General features: G+C 44.0%; 1 protein-coding gene across 11 annotated transcripts in view; it reads right to left on the bottom strand.

The window, feature by feature from the left end:
- kmt2cb (lysine (K)-specific methyltransferase 2Cb) overlaps positions 1-20,478 on the bottom strand; it is a 69,149-nt gene that overhangs the window by 6,252 nt on the left and 42,419 nt on the right. For 6 of the 11 annotated variants that reach the window (XM_079349251.1, XM_079349252.1, XM_079349249.1 and 3 more), the window contains 26 exons: positions 19,310-19,502; positions 17,396-17,488; positions 17,058-17,105; positions 15,831-15,971; positions 15,688-15,720; positions 15,319-15,468; positions 15,090-15,231; positions 14,749-14,984; positions 14,492-14,565; positions 13,524-13,721; positions 11,328-13,295; positions 10,286-10,599; positions 8,593-10,166; positions 8,395-8,506; positions 8,230-8,296; positions 8,042-8,102; positions 7,670-7,902; positions 5,402-7,150; positions 4,965-5,156; positions 3,568-3,732; positions 3,329-3,458; positions 3,006-3,153; positions 2,386-2,570; positions 2,094-2,230; positions 1,617-1,899; positions 921-1,060 (listed from right to left, as the gene is read on the bottom strand). In XM_079349251.1, the coding sequence (XP_079205377.1) occupies positions 921-1,060; positions 1,617-1,899; positions 2,094-2,230; positions 2,386-2,570; positions 3,006-3,153; positions 3,329-3,458; positions 3,568-3,732; positions 4,965-5,156; positions 5,402-7,150; positions 7,670-7,902; positions 8,042-8,102; positions 8,230-8,296; positions 8,395-8,506; positions 8,593-10,166; positions 10,286-10,599; positions 11,328-13,295; positions 13,524-13,721; positions 14,492-14,565; positions 14,749-14,984; positions 15,090-15,231; positions 15,319-15,468; positions 15,688-15,720; positions 15,831-15,971; positions 17,058-17,105; positions 17,396-17,488; positions 19,310-19,502 (8,766 nt within the window). The remainder of the gene's footprint in view (positions 1-920; positions 1,061-1,616; positions 1,900-2,093; positions 2,231-2,385; positions 2,571-3,005; positions 3,154-3,328; positions 3,459-3,567; positions 3,733-4,964; positions 5,157-5,401; positions 7,151-7,669; positions 7,903-8,041; positions 8,103-8,229; positions 8,297-8,394; positions 8,507-8,592; positions 10,167-10,285; positions 10,600-11,327; positions 13,296-13,523; positions 13,722-14,491; positions 14,566-14,748; positions 14,985-15,089; positions 15,232-15,318; positions 15,469-15,687; positions 15,721-15,830; positions 15,972-17,057; positions 17,106-17,395; positions 17,489-19,309; positions 19,503-20,478) is intronic. The other 5 variants (XM_079349256.1, XM_079349254.1, XM_079349257.1 and 2 more) reach the window with 5 other exon arrangements.

Raw genomic sequence — 20,478 nt, 5'->3', positions numbered from 1 at the left:
GCTGTGCATCCTGGGAGAGGATGTGACTGTGGTTGAGGAATACAAGTACCTGGGTGTCAACATGGACAACAGGCTGAACTGGGAGGCCAACACTCAGGCTGTTTAAAGTAGGGGATGAGCAGACTCTACTTTCTGAGGACGCTGAGATCCTTTAACGTGTGCAGCAAGATGTTGGAGATCTTCTAGCAGTCTGCTGTAGCCAGTGCACTTTTCTCTGCTGTGGTTTGTTGGGGGAGCAGCGCTGGAGCCGGCGACATTAAGAGACTGCAAGAGCTCAATAAGAAGGCCTGCTCTGTGACAGGCTGCAAGCTGGACTCTTTTGTAGTGGTGACTGAGAGGAGGACTCTGAACAAACTGGTATCCATTATGGATAATCCTGATCACCCTCTGCACCACCTACTGGACAGTCAGCAGAGCAGCTTCTCTAACAGACTGGTCCAACTCCGCTGCCACAAGGACAGATACAGGAAATCTTTCCTACTAACAGACAAAACACTGTACAACAGCTCACTTCTTGTCATCATGATCATCTCTGTCTCTTCTGACTGGAACCTGTTCTGCTCAAGTTTATTATCCCTGCACTCCAGTTTACTTCATCAGTCTGCATACTCATTGTTATCATTATTGTCAAAGTATGTCTACATTCAGTTAAACATGACTTACAAATGTCGTGGGTAATTTCTCACATTTTTGAATAGTTGGGATGTTTAAGTTAAATCATGCTAAATATATTATTCTTAGCTCTTATATGTTGTACATTTTTAGTGCTTTTCTACTTTGTATTCCATTTTATATTGTTTTGTTACTAACATTGTGTGATTGATTTCCTGCTGCTGTAAAACCACAATATCTACCCATCTACTTATCTATCTATCTATCCATCTATCCATCCATCCATCCATGTCTCCTTTATTTAATACCTTCATGTGGGCAGGGAGATCTTTGATAGATTTCTGCACTCCATTTCCCAGAACCACCACCTTACAGTGGCAACACCATTGAGGTTTACACCCCGGACTTGCAGTGGTCTTCTGGTCAAGTCCTCGAGCCAAAGCTGCACCTAAATCAAGATGAGATTAAAACATTTTTTTTTTAACTTTTTAGTAAAAAATCCCTTTCACAATGTATTCCCCGAAGGTTAACCTGCAGTAGTGTGTTGCTTTACTTTAAGATAAGAACTAAATCCTTTTGCCTCGAAAAAAAAAATAATAATAATTACACAGGTAACAAAATTCATAGGAACAGGGCTAAAAATAGGTCAACAATGACCAAGGACAGGTCATGGTTTTGTTGACGAACTGGGCCACTTGTTTTAATCAAAATATTTCTCTCCTACAAACACACAAGAGGCCATTACTTGTGCTTTAAAAGTAAATACAGCACAGGAGTGACATGCTGCCCTCAGGCTCAGATTGAAAGTCTGTATGTAGATTATAGCTCCAGTAAATGTAAAGTATAATCAATTGCAAAGTAAGATTGCTTTTTTCCTCTTTTTTTTTTTATCAGTCCGTAGTTATGCTAAGCTTAATTTATACATGACATAGTAACACTGCATGCTGTATATAACAGTACTTATGGGGATCTGATATGCTCTTGTTCTAATTTCATTCTCTCACCAGGACTGTTGGGATGGAATCGGAAATGATGTGCCTGCTGCTGTTGCGTCATCCCCTGCAGACCGACGGGCCTCATCATCTGTCCTGGCCGACCGTGAAGCCCTCCGTTGTCTCCTTGCCCGCGGAAGATCATGTGAGGCCGAGGCTCCATTCCGTGGGGGCCCATCCTTGGACCACCCAGTATGGATAAGGCCCCTCTGTCTGGGGTGCTGCTGACCTCATAGCTACTGGGGATCTTCACACACAGTAGGTCTGAAATGGCTGCTACAACACCTGTGATGTTCTTGGGGGCAAAAAAGTGATACAAAAAAAAAGTTTAATCACCTTCCGTAGTGCACCCCACGTCTTCTCAGAGTGGTTCCATCGAGCTCCCCATGCTTTTTTATTTATTTTACGTTCAATATTTATTCAGACAAAGACCTTTCTTTATTCATACTTAATTTCTGTGACATCACTGTAAATGTAAGCCATAGTTACCTCTGCTGCAGCGGGTCTCAGTGTGATAGCGACAGATACCAGCCCTTGTTTGGAACCATTGGACATTGGGCCAAAGGGAGTGCCAAAGAACATCGCTGAAGGCTCCGTTTTAATGTCCTGCAGTTTGATTTCTGTTCCTATAAAACAAAAAAAGAGCTAAGTTAGAAGAAATGAACCACACTGTTTGGGCATTCAAAAGCTGCGCGTACACAAAGACAATTTATTAATTGGTTATCGTTGGTTGTTTAAATGCTGTAGTTGTGTTCTTCATGTTGGAGCTGTGCGAGTTTACCTTTCCCATCAGGTGCAGGAAGCATGGGCAGGACTGGAGACAGGCAGGGGGATGGCGGCTCTTCCTTCACCAGAGACAGGTCTGGGTAGCGACTGATCTCCATGCCAACCACGCTCTCAGGAGACGAGGAAGGAACGAAGCTATCAGGTGTGTCCCGGTCCTTGCATGGCTCCTGTCCCCGGTTGCTGTAATTCAATAGGAGCCAAAAAAGACAAATCTGTCAAAGCCATGTAGCTGAAGTCGATCACTGTAACATGATGCACATGAGAAATCAACGCAAACGGTCATTACAGCTACTCAAATAGCCCCCTAAAAGACAGTTACAATTTTGTATTTATTTTTTCATTTTATTTACTTTATTATGGTTCGCACTCTGTTATTGTAGATACATGATTCTCACACAAACAGGCCTGAATCACACGCATGCAGGACCTGGGGACATGCATTAATGGCCGCTGGCCCTGAGAGTTTTGGTGCCTTGCTCAAGGGCAGTGCTCAAGAAGTGGTCTGGCAACTCTCCAGCTACCAACTTGCATATTTTGATCCACATTGGGACTTGAACCGGCAACCCTTCGGTTCCCAACCCAAGTCTCTACGGATAATTCTTATACGTTCGTTACCTGAGCTCCTCCTGGTTGTTGTGAGGGGGAGTGGGGAGGGACGCAGGGACATCCACAGTTTTTGGTCCCTGTGCAATGGCACGAGCTAATAGATCTTCCTCAGTCCTGAATGGGACATGGAGTGGCTTGGGGACGAGGCCTTTAGACACTGTATAAAACAAGAGCAAAATGTCAGTCATAATTTACACTCTGTGGCTTGTAGAGATGGAATTACTCCATATCTGGACACCTTTAAGAGTGTGGTCATGTGAGACACTATTTCAGGTGTTCAACAGAGATCAAACAATAAGTATCATGGGAAATGTAGGCGATAATACACCTACCCATGGCTGCTGCTTTGCTGGCCAGCTCTTCTGTTGTGGCAAATCCATTGATCATTTTCTGTCGGTTCACAGGTGGTGGGGTGGGAGGAAGTGATGCAGGCGGTGTTGGTGGATTGCTCAGGTTACTCTGCTGTCCGAATCAGAGCAGATGCAATGTCAGAACATCACGCAACAGACACACTTGAGGCACAACACTGTGTTTACACAGTTCCCTCCAAAGTAAGGTAAGAAGAGCTTACCTTGTAGGCCAGTTGGGAGTAGTAGTCAGAGACTCCATCAAGTGTGGCGCTGCCAAAGGTACCAGACAGGAGGTTCTCTCCGTTGAGCTGGCCGCTGCCGTAGGGAGCGAAATGAGCAAAGTTGATTCCAATCAGAGGCTCCATGAGGGGCAGGAGGGAAAGCTGCTGCAGGAGGAGAGAAAAAAATGGGGGGAGGGGGAGGGATAGGAGGAAAAATCAGCACAGTTTGGGCACTATAAAACCGCCACACAGAATGATACAATTCATGTATAAAAATACAAAAATAAAATAAAGCACCACATTGCAAACAGTTTATTATAACCCAGATCACCCTGTGTTGTTCATCTTCAACGTAATAAAAAAAAAATCGATTTTGGAACTCTTTGATCAGAAGTAAAGACATCTTTTTTTTTTTTTTAAAGGTTTATTTTTGGCCTTTTTGCCTTTATTGATAGGACAGTGGATAGAGTCGGAAACAGGGAGAGAGTGGGGAGAGACATGCGGGAAAGTGGCCACAGGCCGGACGCGAACCCGGGCTGCCCGCGCGAGGAGCAAAGCCTCGCAACATGGTGCGCGCGCTGCCGCTGCGCTATCGGCACCACCGGAAGTAAAGACATCTTAAATGGAAAATTGAAATGGGCAGGAAGTTGGCAATCAAAAACACAGGACCCAACAAGAGTAGCACAGATCTGTTTACACAACTGCATTTTTTTTTATATCAAACTCCTTTTTGCCACACAAAATACAAGCATGAACCTTCTGCCTCAGCAAGTTTACCTTGTGTAAAATACCTAAAAAAAATTTACCTGGGAAAAAAAAAAAGAATCTTATCCGTGTATGGAAAAACTGTCCATAAGCTTTGATTGGAAATTGGAGGATACTTAAACATCTTATCGCTTGACAACATCACCCTATGGTGGGCATGAAGCTGCAAACATGCAACATGGAGACTTCTCCAGCCTAAAGAAACTATGTAAACCCTGCAGGTTGACTTTCAGGCAAATCTACTAATCTGCTTGACAGAGACCAGCGTATTAAAGTACATGATCATTTTGATTTTTTCAGAAAAGAGACAGACTTCATAAAGTCTAAATCAGTAAGCTTCATTAAATGCAAATCCTCCTCTTCTCTCCTGATGAAAAAAGAGCCTTATACCTGTTTACAACTGTCAATCAAAAAGTAATTAATACAGTCATATGCCTCTTATATGTGAAAAAAATATCTTTGTGCTCCAAGAGACTATTCTTTTTTGTGGCAGTGATTAATACGATGAAATTCTAAGCTAAGGATTCAGATTTCAAGCAGATTTTATCTCAAATCTTTTGTCCCAAAGTCTTGATATGCAGCAGCAGCAGGGTCTGTAGGGGAAGGTCATAAGGCGTTGAATTTAATCTTACCTGTTTGATTTGGGTCATTACAGAGTCAGGGCCAGAGTGCATCAGCTGCCTGTCATCCCCTTCCTTTTTCCTCTTCTTATATCGAGAAGCAGGTTTCTCCCCTCCTTTTGGAGCCCTCTTGTTCCTGCCTTTCTTCTTCTCCTGCTCGGGGAGCAGAGGTCCAGGAAAGTCTGGGATGCCATCGGAGTACGCCTGGAGACAAGCGAAGGATGATGAAAATAAAGGCACACAACACCCTCAGATCTTTTGCGCAGCATTTTAGCTATGACTGAGATGTTTCTAAACACAAAACTATGACTCATCTAAAAACTGACAGCTATGACTCATGCCAATTTAACTGTGACGTGCCTCCCTTCTGAACCACCAGGCCTGTCTATGAGTCACTATGTTGATCGCCCCCTCCACACTCTAGCTGTTTGACTAACAAAAACACTGACCCCGTTGCTGTCCATGGAGCTTTGCCTCAGCAGGGACTTGCAGTCTGTGGCCTCCTCCTCCTCCGAGCGCATGCTCTCCTCTGACCTCTGCTGGGAAAGTCCATGTGGAGGTGTGCTCTTGTTTTTCAGGAGGTGTTTTAGTAGTTCATTGCCTGCCTCCCCCTTATTTGGACTTTGCCCTGCAGCGAAGGGAGACATGCTCCCTTTATTACCCTCCTCCTTCACAGAGCTTATTCCAGATCCGATGTTTCCTTCTCGGGGCCCGTGACACTCACTGACATCCGTCTGCTCCAGCTTTATGTTGTTGAGGATCCTGTCGTGTTCCTGAGCTCGAGCTGAGTCTAAGGAGAGACTATGTTGTCCAGACTGACCTCCAGAAAGTTGCCTTTCCAGCTCAGAGTGACTGGGGGTGGAAGATCCCAGTAAGGGGGACCTTGACAAGTCCTGGTCACCAAAGAGATGGGTGCTTCTGGTCGGGGTCGACGAGGTATCTGAGACACACGGTGTGAGGGGGGCCGTGAGATCTGAGTGCGGAGTTGAAGGCGTCTTAACCGAATCTGCATCGTCATCTTTCTTCTTTTTGCGGTTCCTCTTTTTCTTTCCTTTCTCGTCCGGGATGATGTTGGAGTAGAGTTGGATTAGAGACTGGCCAGAGCCGGGGAAGTTAGACGGTAGAGGTGTGGCTGAATCAACTCCGAAAGGAGGACCCTCCCCTGGCATCGGAAGCGTCATTCCAGGTCCACTGAACTGACGAGGTCTGGGATGACCATGGGGAAAGTTAGGTGCTTGGAGAGCAAGGTTATCAGGCACAAAACCAGGCCCCATCTCACGCGGCATCATTCCATTACCCATCATGGCCCTCCTTTCTCCTTGCATAAAGGCTCCAGGTGTTGAGCCCATATTGGGCTGCATGCTCGGGTGCTGGGGGAACATCGTCCCGGGTTGTTGTTGTTGTTGCTGCAGAGGTGGCCTTTGGGGCTGCATGAAGTCCTGTGGCAGCTCCGAGTTAAAAAACGGCATCTGAGTGAGAGGTGCCATGTTCCCATCTTGGCCCATCATCCCTTGCTGCTCCATTTCCATTCGGTGTTTCAGGGCTCTCTGCCGTTCAACTTCCTGCATCAGCTGAATCCGCTGTCTCTCCTGCTGCTCCCGAAGTCGTTCCCTCCTCTCCCGTTCCTGGAAGCCCTCACTAAACGGGTTGTTGTCGTCAAACTTCATACCCCCTCCCTGCATGGGTTTGACAGCACCTGATGGAACGGCTTGTGCCTGGGGATCTACAGGCATTTGTGGGTGTTGAGGTATGTTACCCATCGTCATCTGATGAGGTTGACCTGGATTTGCCACAGGTACCTGTGGGGGCATTATAGGTGGAAGTCCTTGTCCTGCCATGGGCATGGGAGCACCAGGATGCCAGCCCGGTGGTGGGTTGGGCAAACACTGAGGTGCATTTGGCTGACCGGGGTGAAGTGGCATCTGCATCATGGGATTCCTGGGTTGTTGGCCCATTGGTGGTCCACTAGGACCCATTGGAGGTCCACTAGGACCCATTGGAGGTCCACTAGGACCCATTGGAGGTCCACTAGGACCCATTGGAGGTCCACTAGGACCCATTGGAGGTCCACTGGGCACCATACCAGCAGGACCTGCCATTGGGTGCATCCCAGGCAGTATGGGAGTCAAATTGTTTTGCTGCTGTTTCACTCGGTACTCCTCTATAAGTTCAGCATGCTCCTTCTGCTGCTTGCGGATCTAAACAAAAAAAAACGATAAAAAAAAAGGAAACTGTGAGATGCTTGCAAGGAATTTTATCACATTTTCTACAGAAACTTATGAGGACACAAGTTTACCGTAGGGAGGAAATGAATGATCTTTGTTTCAAACATTTTAGTTTCAATCAGAAAATGGGGAAAAAAGATCCTCTTCACTTTCCACACAGCTTTTTAAGAAAGTCAAAGCAGCAGTTGACATAAGTATGTGTTTTGAATTCTGGATTTTTTTATGGATTTTTTTTTTTTTAAAGTCTGCTTGAAAAATAAAAACAAGTAAATCTTCTAATGCTCATACTTTACCATCAGTAGCTATAAAAGATTTAGACCAAATAATAATGATCAAAACTAACTGTAACGTCTGCGGTAAAAGTATCAGTATAAGAAGACAACAACACTACTATTAATTAGACCAATGTAAGGCCTCTGCTCGAGGCAATCACAGAGAATAGAAGGGCTGAAATGCAATTCATTGGTGGAGCTTGACAGGTCCAACATTTACCTGCTCCAGTTGTTTCTGCACTACCCCCTGCTGCTCTGTGACATGTTTGAGCTGCTCAGCGTCCTCCTCAGGGAACTCTCTCCCCGCCTTCTTAGCTGTTCTCTGTTTGGCAGACAGGGCTTTCTTAGACTTCCTATGAGCTCCGATCTTCTCTTCCAAAAACTTCTGCTGCATTTGAAGTAGTTGCTGAGTCTCCTGGAGCCACTCCTCGTACTGAGCCCTCTGAGCATTGTCTGAGAGAACGGGAAAAAAAAAAAAGCTCTTTTGTTAGCAAACTTGACAGCATGAAAAACAAACATCTTAACATTTCTGAGGCTTAACAGAACTTTCAGTCAAAAAGTGTAAGATACTTGCACATTTTTTTAAACTTACTGACAAATCCTGGTCCAAAGTTTGGTGGATTGGGTCTTGAAACTTGCGTCAACTTGCCATCCTGAAAGCAAAGTTGACAATATGTTATTATACATATTTATATTCAGAACTTGGATTTTTTTTTTTTTTTTTAATGTGGATATTTAATCATTCTGTTTTAAGTGTAAGCAGAATTATAGTGTGATTACCTGTCCAACAACTTGTGGTGGAAGTGGTGTGCTTTCAGGACAAGGCGGTACAGGGACAGCAGGAAATCTGAAATATTATGAAACACCATGAACCATTTGGTCAATGAATCATACTCGGTTCAGGGCCTCAGATCTTTATATTAGCACGCAATCCTAGCTTCTTACCTGTTCATGACCATTGGATTCATTCCCATGTTGTTCTGAACCATGACTTTGTTGATGCCTTTCAAAGCGACCATCTTGGCTTTCATTATGGGATCGGTGATGGCATCAAAATCTGAAAAGGACAAATTATCACTTTTACTTTGAATCTAAATATTTATTTTACTCTGAATTAAAGATGCTGTGGGCAAAATAATTCACCAATGTTTGGGAAGAAGGAGTCGCTGGAGCGTTGTCGAATCATGGCTTGCATTTGCCTCTGCTGTTGTTGCTCCTGCCTTTCCTGGTCCAGGAGGTCTTGGAGTAGGAGTGGCTGCTCCTCCAGCAGAAGAGGCCGATGTTGCAGGCTGTGCTGGCTCAACGCCTGGTTCAGTGCAGCCTGCTGAGCCTGGGTCAGACTGCTCTGGTCGATTCCAGCGGCGAGCCCCACCTGGTGGTCTTCCCCAAAGTCGGCCATAGAGGCTTCTCCTGTAGCAGAAGCGGTCGCGTCAGGTATGGTTTGAGTCATTGAAAGTCCAGCTGTATGCTGAGTGTCTGTGACTTGGTTCTGCTGGGGCATGAGGTTACCTCCTGGATTGACAGATTCCATGATTGTATTTAATGACTGCTCTTCAGGCTGCTGCTTAATGAGTAAACTAGACAGGACTGGGGTGGAGTCAGACAGAACTCCCTGCTGGTTGGAGGTTTGCTGGTCTACGACCTCAGGGGGGTTCTGACAGTCCTTGACCTCTAGTTTTATTTCCTTCCCATGGGCTAAAGAGCCAGAGTCCTGACTCCCAGAGGCTTCCAACTTGACTTCAGCAGACGACTGCTCACCTGAGGCCTCTGACTTTGCCAGTACGGCTGCAGAACTCGATGAAGCCTCAGTTAATGTGCTAGAAGTTTTGCTGATATCTGCAGTGTCATTATGGTCGTCCATAGGATCACTGAGATCCAGCTCCTCATTAAACATGTCTTTCTTGATGTCATCTAGGTCAGGGTCTGTATAGGCAATGATGTCGAATTTCCCTGATGTTAAGAAGTCATCAAGGTGAAGGTCATTGGTCTCCAGATCTAGGTCTTTTCCGTCTTCTGGATCCAAATTAAGGTTCTCCAAATCTGCATCCACCAAGTCTTTCACCTCCACATCCTCAAGGTCTTTCACTGCTGATTCCTCCGCATCAAGTTTTTCCTCCACACCTTCAGCCACAGAGACTGTCTCATTGTGCCCAGCAGGGGCAGCAGATAGCATCATAGATGCTACAATGTTTTGGTTGTCACTGGAAGCAGGCTGGCTCATGGATCTCATCAAAGAAGATTGTTTGAACGAGTTGTTATCTGGCAATTGGACTTGCTGATGAAGATTGTCCATGCTGGAAGATGGATGTAAATGTCCGGTTTGGCCGGCCATGGGGTCAACCATCCTGAGCCCCTGATTTAAAGGAAACCTGGAATCAGTTCCTCCTACGAAGCTTGGTAGCCGCTGACCCTGAAAGCTGGGATCTATGTTGCCTCCTTGCATAGCACCCGGGGGAAATGGCATACGTGGCCTATTTTCTGCTGCTCTGTGTCGTAATTCAATGAAAGGCTGGCCCATGATGTTGTGTTGCTGCACAGGCATACCACGTGGTGGAAAGTGCTGGGGCATCCCCATAGGGTTGCCTCCCATACTCTTTGCCATTTCAGCTGACATGGACCGTCTCATTTGAGAAGGGACATCCTGCATTGGGTGGTGCCCTCGGGGGAAGAACTCTTGGGGCCCGTGCGGTCCTAGAACCCCAGGTGGAAATGCAAACCTGAAAAGGACAAATGTATTAATAATTAAAGAGAAAAGCCCATTTTGTAGCACTGAATTGTTCATAACAGAATATTTGAAATCTAAAGGCATGGTAAAAAAAACAAAACCCCCACAAACCTTGGCCCCTGATGTCTTAAATTAGGGTCTCCCGGATGTAGACCCCTGGGGATTTGCCCTTCATTAGGGAAAGGGACACGCTGATCTCCTGGAAAAGGTCCAGGAAACCTCATTGGCCCTCTCATGGGTACTTGTCCAGGGTAAGGGGGAGGAGGCCGGTTAAACACTTCCCCTGGTTGTCCAGGGGCCTCTTGGGGCCAGGGTCGTGGTGTTCCTGGAAGAATGTTGCCAACAGGCTCCTGAGGGCCCCTCTCCTGTCGAATAGCGCTCCGCTGCTGCTGCTGCTTGAGGATTAGTTCTCTTATTCGTTGTCGCTAAAAAACAACAATTTAAATTTTAGCTTCAGAGCAAGACGGTCAATTAGTTTTGGCCTACTTCACAGCTAATGTGAAGCAACTAATATCCCAGGTTCTTTTTTTCCCAATAAACACCATTTCATACTACTACTGGCAAATTCACATAAAGTTTTATTTTCAATCAATGCCTGAATTGAAACAGTCTGAAACATCTAAAACAATCACAATTTAAAGAAAATGAGAATCTCACAGGATTATAATTGGCCTTTACATTTTGAATTGCAATGTATATTCAGATAAGACTTTAATCTCATTGTTCCGTCAAAAATAAAACAATGTTCTATTAAAAGAAAAAAGACAAAATAGCGTAAGCAAAATATTGGAACTTATCCATTAAATTGAAGTTTGCTGGAGGGGAGTTTCCCTGTCTGTGTTTGATTGAGAGCAGCTTTTAGATTTGTTTTGATCTAAATAACATATGAATGTTGCTGAGACAACAGGATTGGTTGTTACAGGTGTTGTTTATAGTTTATTTCCTTTCATTCATTCCATTGGATTGTTAAAACTGAGTTTCTGGTCCCCCTTTGATGTAACAATAACAGTTGACTTGGTGAATATAATAAGTAACAACAATGATGGCAAAACTTTAAGTGGGACTTGGATTGTTTTAAAATCCTTTATAAACACAAGACATGAGTCAAACACCAGTGAAATGAGCTCAGAATAGAACAATGATATTCCCTTACCTGTCTGAGTCTTTCTTCGCTATCAGCGAGTGCAACACTCTGAGCGTCAGAGGAAGCACCAGCTATTTGTAGGTCTTGAGGGACAGTTCCATTATTCCCCACACCTGACTGATCTTTCATTTCCATTTTCTCTGTCAATTGCAGACGAGGAGTCATGGAGGTTTGTTCAAAGGGGTCATGGCTGGGTGTCTGACTAGGTCTTCTGGAGGGTGACTGAGTGAATCCATCATCGGACACACCAGAGTGTTTTGGTGTTTGGCAGCCCATATGAGGGAAGTTCTCTTGAAGCCTGCTTTGAGGAGGGGAGAAAGGATCCTGGGCTCCCATTGGTCCAAGCCTTTGACCTTGTCTGTTGAGCGCATCAGGACCTGGCCTTGGGGTCCCTGGAGCCTGAGCATAGGGGTCATTAAGCACTGGTCTGGGGGCCCCAGGCTGGGAAAACATGTCACTACTCCCTGGTCTTGTAGTCCCAGGTGTACTTGTAAACAGCTCTATCTGCCCCCTCTGGCTGCCTGGTGACTTTGAGAACCTCTCTCCTACAGAGGGCCTTGGAGTACCTGGTGGTTGAGCATAAGGGTCCACTGAGTGGGAAGGTGACATCCTCTGTCCAAGGTGTGACTGATGACTGAACTGATTCATCCCACTGGGACGAGGAGTTGAAGGAGCCTGCGAGTAAGGGTCTGAAGATGGACTAGGAACATTTGAGGGCTGCCCATAGTTGTCATGAGGACGTGGCGTTCCTGGCGGTCGTGCATAGGGCTCAAAAAATGGGCGAGGTTGACTGCCTGGTTCAATGATAGATCGTTGGTTGCCTGTTGACTGAGAGAAAGGGTCAATAGCTGGCTTGCTGGGACCAGAAGGCTGGGCAAAAGGGTCATATGTGAAGTGGTCCGGCCTTGGAGTAGAAGGTGCATGAGCATAAGGATTTCTTGACATTTGGTTCATCGGTCCTGGCTGCGCAAACGAGTGCACCTGAGGGTGATGCTGGCCCATTCTGGGAGGACTTGTGAAGTTCTCGTTTCCTGATGGTCTCGGCGTATGCGGAGGCTGAGCATAGGGGTCGTTCTGGTGATTCTGGATGAACCTGTCAGACTGATGTGGACCTGGTCGGTTGAAGGGATCCTGAGCCTGAGAAGGGGGCATTGGTGTTTTGAACAACGGGACAGAGCCTGACTCATTACTTCCTGGGATGGGTGCTAATAAAGGCCTCGAGTAAGGGTCAGACAAGATCATCCTGTTCTGGGCCATGCGCTGATAGGCCTCATTTCTTATCATGGGCCTTGAGTATGGATCTCTGCCAGGAGAACCCATCGGTGGCCTTCCCTGAGCTGCCTGACTGGCCCTGGGTGGTCCCATGGGTTTTAGGAAAGGGTCCATTTCTCCAGTAGGTCGTGGCGTGTCAGGAGGTTTTGCGTACGGGTCATTACTCATCGAGGTTGGAGACCCGAACGATTCATGAGCAGGAGAGGGCCTCCCTCTGTCCTGCTGCTCCATCAAGGAGGTGGGGGATTTACCAGATTCTGGAGGCATTCTACGACATGTACTTGGCCCAAGACTTGGGGGTCTTGGTGTCCCAACCATTTTGGCATATGGGTCCCATGGAGAAGAGGGTCTTGAACCAGAGGAGCCTGGTGAGAATACCTGTGGTGACTGAGGTTGAGAGGATGGACCAGATGGAGGCGGAGGAGGGGGTCGCAAGAACACATCCTCTAAAGGACATGAAGTTGGCGTCCCTGGAAGCTGAGGCCTTGCAAAGCCCTCTTTTGAATTGATTTGCTGCATTGGAGACAAGCTGCCATTACTGGGCTGTGAAGCTGGGCTTTGGTTGCCACTGTTGTTTCCATCGCCATCAGATAGGCTGTTGCTTTGTTGTTGCTGCTGCTGTTGCTGAAGTTGCTCATTCTTAACTTGCTCCAGTTTCTGAGTGGCTTCAATTTTGGCTTGCTGTTTGCTCTTCTGCCTCATTTGCTGTTGAGAGGGCACAGTGAAAAGTGGGGTTAGACATCCAAAGGGGTGCAAAGTATATCAGTCTCATGCCAAAAATAAACTGGACCTACTAACCACCAATGTCATCAGGGTTAATGTGGAGGATAGTGCAGTTGTTTAGGGAGCTTTACTAAACCACCACTTCTTAGCTGTCTTAATATTAAGTGGACCTGCCGCTGCATTCCCTGACTTCATTGCATACACTCTTACCTGTCTAAACTTCCACTCTTGTTCATGCTCTGACTCTTTTGGTTTCAAAGGGTCTTTAAACAGCAGTTCTGTGTCTAGTGGTATGTTGGGATCAAACACCTCAGGGGGCTGTTGCTGTGGATGGTGCCTCTTCACCGTCTCATTCGACATCTGGACTTTGTTGATACGCAGGGCTGCTCGGTTATCTCTTGCCTTTTGCTAAACAGCAAATCAATCACAATTGCAAAAAGAGAACAAAACAAGCATCAGTAATTAATGTACATACGATTGCAGAATGAAGACACTCTTATTTTCTGTACTTAATGTTGTACAAAATAATTGTCAATCGTAACAGTTGTGTATCACATTGAAATCTGTCTCAGCAGAGGAGCTTTAGTATTGCGAGGCTGGTTTATGTCAAAAACCCTCCAGAATCAACAGTGCATCTTGTTGTGAACTTTTGTTGCATGTCTGGCAAAGAACTTATGAGACCAATAAACAAAATATACTGTCTGTAATTAGGTTTTAATAGGGTGACATCCTGGTTATTGTTATGCTATGTATTAAGCATGGGGTAGAGATCATCACGTTACCATGAATCAGGTATCCTAAAAGTTTCTTGACTGTGACTTAGTTGGATATCAAATGGAAAAAAAAACATGAATAGGAAATGGTACCAATAAACAAGCTAAAACTCTAAAACAGAGTTTATTGTATTAAAACTAGTCTTTGAGACTGGCCTCTGCAAGATATAATTACTCCTTATTAACTTATTTACTTAAACCATGGTGATTTCTAGCACCGAGCGGGGCTTCCCATGGTAATTAGTTCATCTGTGAATGGCCAAATTTCAAATTGCACTTGCAAGAGGCAAGAGGACAGATGCGATAGACCCAGCCTTCTGCATACTAATCCACCAGTGACACTGGTAGAGATCGTTTGACAGTTTCAAAGTGTTAAAAATAGAAGTTAAATATTCGTTATCTTACCACATATGGGGCCCTGTCTTGGGAACTAGCTTTCCTCCAAAGTTTTGCAATTTGCTTTACCCTTGTAGACCAGTCTGTTGAAAAAATGAGGGAAGGGTTGTAATGCCAACAGTTTAATGGCGCATGCAAGGTATTTTTGCACAGTGAAGTAAGTACAAGCAAAAAATATCAAGAGAAAAAGTGAAAAATAAAAGACAAGGAATGATGACAGTTAAAAATGAACTAAGGGGAAAAAGCTTTTTTAACTGTTTACCAACCTGGGTATTCTTCTTTAAGATTTGGAAAATTGACATTGGTGTATAGGACAGGCGCTACAGTGGCCAGCTCTCCGAGTGTCTCCTCTTTTTCCCACTTGAGCGTACTCCTTTGGGCATTTGACATGGCTTCAGTTTCTCCCTCAGGCAGAGATCCAGGGGGTGTAGGGCCAGGAACATGGGCAGGTGAGGTCCAATGACCTACAGCCTCTCGAGGCATCTGATTAAACTTTCTATCTCTGTAAGAAGAAAAGAAAACAGCTGATCTGTAAGCATTTCAGTTTTACCAGTTTTGTTTTTGCATTTGAATGTTGGACAGTTTAAGAAACAGAGGCATTGCATACCTTGGATTGTCAGTGAAAGGCATGCGGTTAAGGGGGGAGAAATTTTCTGGGATGCAGGGACCTGCTCCTGGATTTGTGGGGAAGCGTTGGTTTGGTCCCATCATACCATTAATCATTGGCATTCTTGGAAACATGGGATTCCCTGCACACAAATCCAGAGGTTATTAGCTTACAAAGGTCAAAAATAAAAAAGTCAAACGTTCTCTGACAATGATGGTATGTGATGTACCTGGATTGGGGTGAGGCATACTAGTGCCAGCTGTGGCAGGGAGGTGCCCCGGACCCTGAGTGTGAGGCACCTGAGGAGGGGGAGGTGGTTGGCTCGTGCTGGGGCTCAGAACTGCTGTGAAGAGATCCTCCACATCTTTGCCCTCCAGCTCTGCAACACAGTAAAACAGAACCACACTGTATATTCATACAAGACCCAGATTTAGTGAGAAGAATACTTTTGTCAGTTCTTATGGTTGTAACTCATATGCCGGTTCTATATATTATGGTATTTCAATTGCTAAGTAAATTGAAACACGTGATATTTATAAGTATCAGACACCGATGGATGAAGCTATTTAGTTGAGCAAGAAAGGTTGAAACTACAAACCTGGAATTTTGTAGAGTTTGCTGAGAATTGACTCTGAAAAAGTGAGAGAAAACACATTTATTAGGACTTTCATCCTGTATAAATGTTTCAAATAAAGTGTCAAATAACTGTTGGTGTCTGAATGTTTAGTCCCTGAAACTAACCGTCAGTGACCATTTTGTCCAGCTCTGGGCTGAGAATGCCATCCAGGGGCTCCTCTGGGAGGGTTCGAGGCGTCCTTCGGCCAGCCTGAGACTGGGGCGCCACCGGGGAACCATCTGTCAGGCTCCCAATGTCCAGACCAGCTGTGGAAACACACACGGACATACAAAAACAAAATCATAACATGCACACATGAACGCACACACACACACACACAAACAAACAAACACGAAGCAACCAACAAAATAGCCGACCAAGAACACGATCATATAAACATGAGGTGAGAACGGCTTGTATTGTCTTAACAGCCTGTGGAATGCAATCAGAACAGAACAGTATACGATTACAGCTCCTTAGAGTTCCTGTGTAGTTCAAGAGGAGTGTTTTGGGAACTATTAAGAGATGGACAGACATTTTAACCTTCAGTTCAGGTACACAAACACTGTGTATTCAAATACTGCTTATGCTACTCTTTTGTACTCAGTATGTTTTTTATTCTTTCAAAATGAATGGCAGTTTCAAGGCTTCCTTTTGAAGTGTTGATAGAATCCATAAAGAAACTAAGTGACCCCACTTCTGGCAGATTTAATCAAATGTATACTCCTCACAGCACAACTAGCAGTGCCTCTTTTTTTTGCAACAAGTCTTTTCTTGCCAATTCGTTCATACTTTTTTTGGAAGACAAGACTAAAGATTTACTTTGCCCTTAAGTCAACAATCTGCATGCAATCCTTTAAATAATCAACCTATAGGATATTTCACATAAACAAAGTAAGCTTTGGCAAAAGCTTTGCTGCAGTGTTTTTATAGTCACAGGAGTGGTGACAGATAACCTTCAGAGTCTTTAAGAACTAAGACAACATTCAGCAAGGACTCATTTTCTTTAAATTACTTGATTCTTTTACGCTCATTTCTTCAATACCTGGATGTCCTTGGCAGTTCTTGAGAACATCTTTGACTAGGCTGCTGAGATATAGCTCACATGTTGTTGTTTTTTTTTTGAGAGAATAAAGTGTGAAAACGTCTAAGAGCCTCACAAAGACACACCGTAAGCGTTCAAGTGAGTACTGTGGAATAGGTTAGATAAGCACGTAATGAGTGTTAAAACCATCTCAACTAGATGAGAAAAGCTCAGTATGAGCAGCTTATACATGCACATACAGAGACACACACTGTTAGAGAGGAAGAATGCACTAAAGCAAGGGGTTAGTAGGCCATAGCACCCTTACCAAAAGAAGGAGGTGAGCTGTCAACCTGGAAGGGGCAAAAATCAAGACCTACAAGGACCCAGAACCAGATAAAATGAGTGAAAAAACAGTGAAGACAGCACAAGCACAACACGTTCCAGACAATGCAAAACAGAAACAAAAAGTTCAAATCAAAGATGACTTCAAAGTATTGTTGAAGAATGTGATATTAAAAAACATAATCACTAAAGTGGTGAGAAGCAAAATAAACTTGCAGTTGGGCACTTTTTTTTTTTTTTTCAAGCTTCTGTAAACCCAGAGCTTGCTGTCCATTACAAACTTTTTGCCACTTGTGACTGCTTGTGAGATACAAAACGCACCAGAGTCACTGCTTGGCTTTCCCAGCATTCCCAAGATGTCTGCATCAGTGTTCAGAACATCAGATAGATCAACTAATGGTTCCTCAGACGTCTCTGTAGATGAAGGGGGAAAAAAAGAAAGAAACAAAAAAAAAGGGAGAAAACCAAACTGTCAAAATCATAACTGATGGGGATGTTGGAGGGACATGACAATGAGATTTGGAACCATTTGTTTCAAAGCCACCTTTGGTGATTTGTAGTACTTCAAAAAGAGTCAAATATTGATACGTCAACACACTTAAAAAAAAAACAACAACAAAAAAAAAAAACTAGGAAGATTATTGATTCACTGATGAACGAGTCATACATTCAGCCCTTTGAAGAAATATTCAGAGCTTTGAGTGGCTTATTTAAGTCAAAAGAGAGAATTCAAATTCCGGCTCCGATAAAAAAACGCTCAATGCCACAGTCCATCTTTGCTGCAGAAAATCTTTCAAAAGAATGTTTCCACTTTTTGTTCAACACAAACAGAGCTAAAAAAGAAAAAGGTATTTGATTTGGGAAAAAACAAAAACAAAAAAACAACAACTGTGAAGGTCAAAGTCAGAAGAGTTCTTTTCAAACTAAAAAAAAAAAAAAAAAGATAACATTTTTACTTTGGGTGGTAAAGTAGTAGGCATTTAGAGCAAGCCCCTAAAATTGACTTTTTTTTAAATTAACTTTTAATAAATTAACTTTTCATTATTTGAAATGACTCAGCTTTACTCTACTGCAGTGTATCTGCTGCCAAAGTAAGGAGAAATCAGCGCAATTGAAATAGTTTATACACAGAACATACAGTATTAGTAAGAGTTGGAGGTCAAGATTCATCGACTGAGTCTGTGATTTAAGCAATTGCTGATACAGACTTTTCATTACTTGTTTGCAGTTCAAATGATGTGATGTATTTAAATCGTTGTTAGTAGTCCCTCCTTTTTGAACTATCACAAGGACATGTCATTGAAACTGCATGTCGCTGATATTTCCCAGAGATGGAAACGATTCCCACACTGCTGACAATTTCTTTCATATTTGAAATCAAACAGGAAACATCTTCTGCTGATAGAAAACCTTGTCTTTGAATCAGTTAAGTATGCTAGCTTGTCAAATATGAACATTTTGCAACCAAACAGATTAACTTCAACTGACATCGATGTATTTAAGGATGTCTGTCACAAGGGTCGATAATAGCTAATATCAATATTCAACCAATGCATCTCTCATTCTAGGTTTTTACATTTTTTTACCCATCATAGATGATGGTGAGTGACGTGTTGACAGACATCTTTCGCTGTGCCAAAGGGGCGGAAATCTACCGAAGTGAGTGCAGATGGTACATTTGGTGTGTAATCACTGTCACTTTAAAACACTGAATAAGTGAAGCTGCGTTTCTTTCTTGGGTTTTGATTGACAGATAAGCATTTTGATCACGTTGTCTGCAACATCATCAGCATGTTCGAAGTGAAAGTGCAACAAATGTTTAGAGAAACGGTTTGGGGGAGCATGAAATACAGCATTAGTGGGCAGTCAAGAGAGAAGTAGTGAGACGTGCGACGTGTAGACAGTTAACGCTTCTACGTAGCAGTATTGTAAAGGGCGCTTAAGTGACCAACTGACCAGAGATGAACCTTTGACTCTGTCTTTATCTGGGATTAATGGCTGGAAAAGAGGTTCTGACATGTGTTCTGATGTTCTGTTTTGGAAATGTTTGAGAGAATGCATGACATTAACTATATTGCAATGACTTTAAAATAAAAATGAATGACACCCCGGATCATCAGGCCTTTCTTACACTTACATTGTTTCTCTGAAAGTTCTTATCTGGAGCACTTAGTCAAAGGCATTACTTTAAATCCATGAATAATTACACCCTTCTGTAGTATTGGATGTACGTACGTGCTGGTGGGTGTCGGTTTGGGAGCGCTGACGTTGAAGCGCTGAGCAGAGGATCTGACGAGGGGTCCAGGAAGCTGGTGTTGGGATGCCGTCTTTCTACTTGGCTTTGCCCTTCTTCCAGTAAACCTGACTCGACCCCCTGCTGCCTGCTCTGCTTGCTTTTGTCCAGTAGGTCCTTTCCAAAGAAAGCCTCCTGAAGATGACGACACAAAGCACTTGTAAATCTCTGGGATGACACTTTTTTTTTTTCCCCTTCTCCCCCTTCCAGGACCTGTCAGCTTACCTTTCTTTACATCATTTCCATTGAAGTCCCATGAAACGTGACAGAGGTGAAAACAGAGCAACTTTGAGACCAACTGTCAATGCAGCTGACCTCACTTTTCTCAGCACCAGCCTCCCAAAACCACTTCTTCCCCCAAGTCATCTACGATCATCAACGACATGCAACTGCAGCTCCCGGTTGCACCGAGACATTAAAAGCTCACTGTGTTGCTACTTTAATAATTAATGAAATGTGCTTCACTGTGTTGAACCTTTAGGTCATCCTTAAAATCCCTTTACTGTGACGAGATAAAGAGCAGCACTGACAGCTGTGGGCGGCTAAATGCACATCATAGGTCTATGTTTTTGCCAACAGAAGGTGACACTGAGATACCAGCTGGAGACAAGGGACCTTGAAGTCATCTCTGGTTATGCTCTTGTATGTCAATTCACAACCCAGACAGAAAGCATTTAAAGGAGCGTGATCAGAGACGAGTATCCTCTACAGTGACATCCTGTAGGCTGTTTCTTTTTTTAAAGAAGCTCACAGAAGAGACTCCTCGCACACCAAAGTTCCCAAAGTGGTTTCAATGCAATGTACTTTGGTTTCCAAACCTTCCCATGGGTAAGATAAAGAACACTTTATGATGATTTGGCATGACAAGACCAGACAAAATGAACTGGTCGCTTGCATAACAATAAAACACATTTTCAATCACGTATTCATTCCACACGTAGGTGGTTTTTTCTAAACTAAGCATTTTCTGTGAGTTTTGGTCTTTCATAGCCCCGACAATGCAGTCACTGAAAATGCACCTTTTTTAGAAAACTCCTTCCTGTGTATACGGGGAAAACAGAGTTTAATCGCCATTTGATGTCACTGTGCTACGCTTTCACCTTTTGTTTAT

Source organism: Symphodus melops (assembly GCF_947650265.1).
Source record: "Symphodus melops genome assembly, chromosome: 7".
In the NCBI taxonomy this organism is placed as follows: domain Eukaryota; kingdom Metazoa; phylum Chordata; class Actinopteri; order Labriformes; family Labridae; genus Symphodus; species Symphodus melops.
This window is presented reverse-complemented; position numbering and strand designations above follow the sequence as displayed.